The sequence below is a fragment of the Phytophthora parasitica genome (genome assembly GCF_000247585.1).
Source record: "Phytophthora parasitica INRA-310 unplaced genomic scaffold supercont2.43, whole genome shotgun sequence".
NCBI classification, from domain to species: Eukaryota; Oomycota; class Peronosporomycetes; order Peronosporales; family Peronosporaceae; genus Phytophthora; species Phytophthora nicotianae.
Window position 1 is genome coordinate 185,130 of NW_008649029.1, and position 1,368 is coordinate 186,497.

Below are 1,368 nucleotides of genomic sequence, written 5' to 3' on the forward strand. Positions count from 1 at the left end.
CTGTTGGCGTCCCCTGTGCGGCACGTTGCTCCTTCAGGAAGCGTTCCATCGCCGAGTTGAAGAACGTCTGCAGTCAGTCTGGATTTTCGTTCGATCTTCTGGCTGCCGCAGGAGCGTTCGTCTTGGACGTCACGTTCGACACACGCTGCGATCTTGTTTGCAGCGTCGCAGCTCCTGAAGGGCCGAGCTGCTTTCGCTCAACTCCTTCCGAACTGTCCGAGTCGGTCAACAAGGTCGCTGACGAGTAGTGCGAGTGTTGGGACGATCCAGTCGGCGAAACCGATCCAGGGAGCTGGGTCGGCGCGGCTTCCAGCTTGGTCTCGACCTTTGTCTGAGGCTCCGACTCTCCAACCAGCGCCTTCAGCTTCTCGGAGAGCTCCGACATCGTGTTCTGGATCGCTTCAAGGTCTAGATGAAACAATCCTTCGCTGCAAAGGAGCCTGGCGTGATACCGGCGTCCATCAGCAGACTCAACACAGCCTTCACAGCGTCCAGCTTGTGCGTCGTCACTGATGGCGGTGTCACCGGTCCCTTTAGTGACCCAGGCATCCGCAGCTGTACGATCTTCATCACTGGGTTCGTGACTAAGAACGCTTGGAGCTCATTCCGGTTGTACGCTTCTTCCAGCTGATCGTCAGACCAAGTCGCTGCGATCTCGTCACGACTATCGGCGTCCGAGTGTGCTGGTGCCTTGAGCTTCTTCCGCCAAGCTTTCGACTTCTTCTTCTTCGAGGATTTTTGCGTTAACGGAGCGGTGGTTGGTGGGGTTTCTTCGGTTTTCACCTTAGGTTCCTCACCGGGGCGGATCATGATTCACATCGCGATCCGCGGTGCCTCCTGAGGAGGCATAGGGAGAGGGTTGAGGTTTCACTTCAAGAAGATCTTCCTCTTCGTTTCTGTCGACAGAGCTCCTCCCAGCGCACTGCCGCTCTGCTGGTCCTTCTTCATTCAGCAGCGTCGGGTGAACCTTCTCACGGCGGCGATAGTCCCTCCAGCAGATCCAGCTCTACCCGCGTTCTTGATTCGGATACCGCCAAGAGCGGCAGCGACTCGACGACTCCGGAGAGTCGCAATCGGGATCGGTTTGGACCGCCATCCGGCCCTCTTTCCAACGATGAGCTAGCGGACCTGCCGCCTTCCCAAATTCCTCGAACGGAGTGGATCCCCTGTTATCGTGATCGCCGCTTCTTCCATGGCCATAATGTCGTCCCCTGATCTGCGCAGGACATTCGCCAGACGGGTGTGGTGGAGTGGTAGTCACAAAATAACGTTGCGATCCACTCGGACACACAGTGCCCTGGACTGCCGACTAACGGAGGGGGTACTCCGATAAGCGTGGGGTTGCTGAGGGCTCACCTTGTGTTCCCG

At 57.7% G+C, this 1,368-nt stretch overlaps 2 protein-coding genes across 2 annotated transcripts; both read right to left on the reverse strand.

Annotated features, from left to right (window-relative positions):
• Window positions 1–73: 73 nt before the first annotated feature.
• Window positions 74–385, reverse strand: PPTG_14449 (hypothetical protein; the record flags this gene model as incomplete). The annotated part of the gene is made up of 1 exon (XM_008911760.1): window positions 74–385. One exon carries the CDS (start codon window positions 383–385, stop codon window positions 74–76), a length of 312 nt encoding a protein of 103 aa, XP_008910008.1.
• Window positions 386–408: 23 nt separating this feature from the next.
• On the reverse strand, window positions 409–810 carry PPTG_14450 (hypothetical protein; the record flags this gene model as incomplete). The annotated part of the gene is made up of 1 exon (XM_008911761.1): window positions 409–810. One exon carries the CDS (start codon window positions 808–810, stop codon window positions 409–411), a length of 402 nt encoding a protein of 133 aa, XP_008910009.1.
• Window positions 811–1,368: the final 558 nt, after the last annotated feature.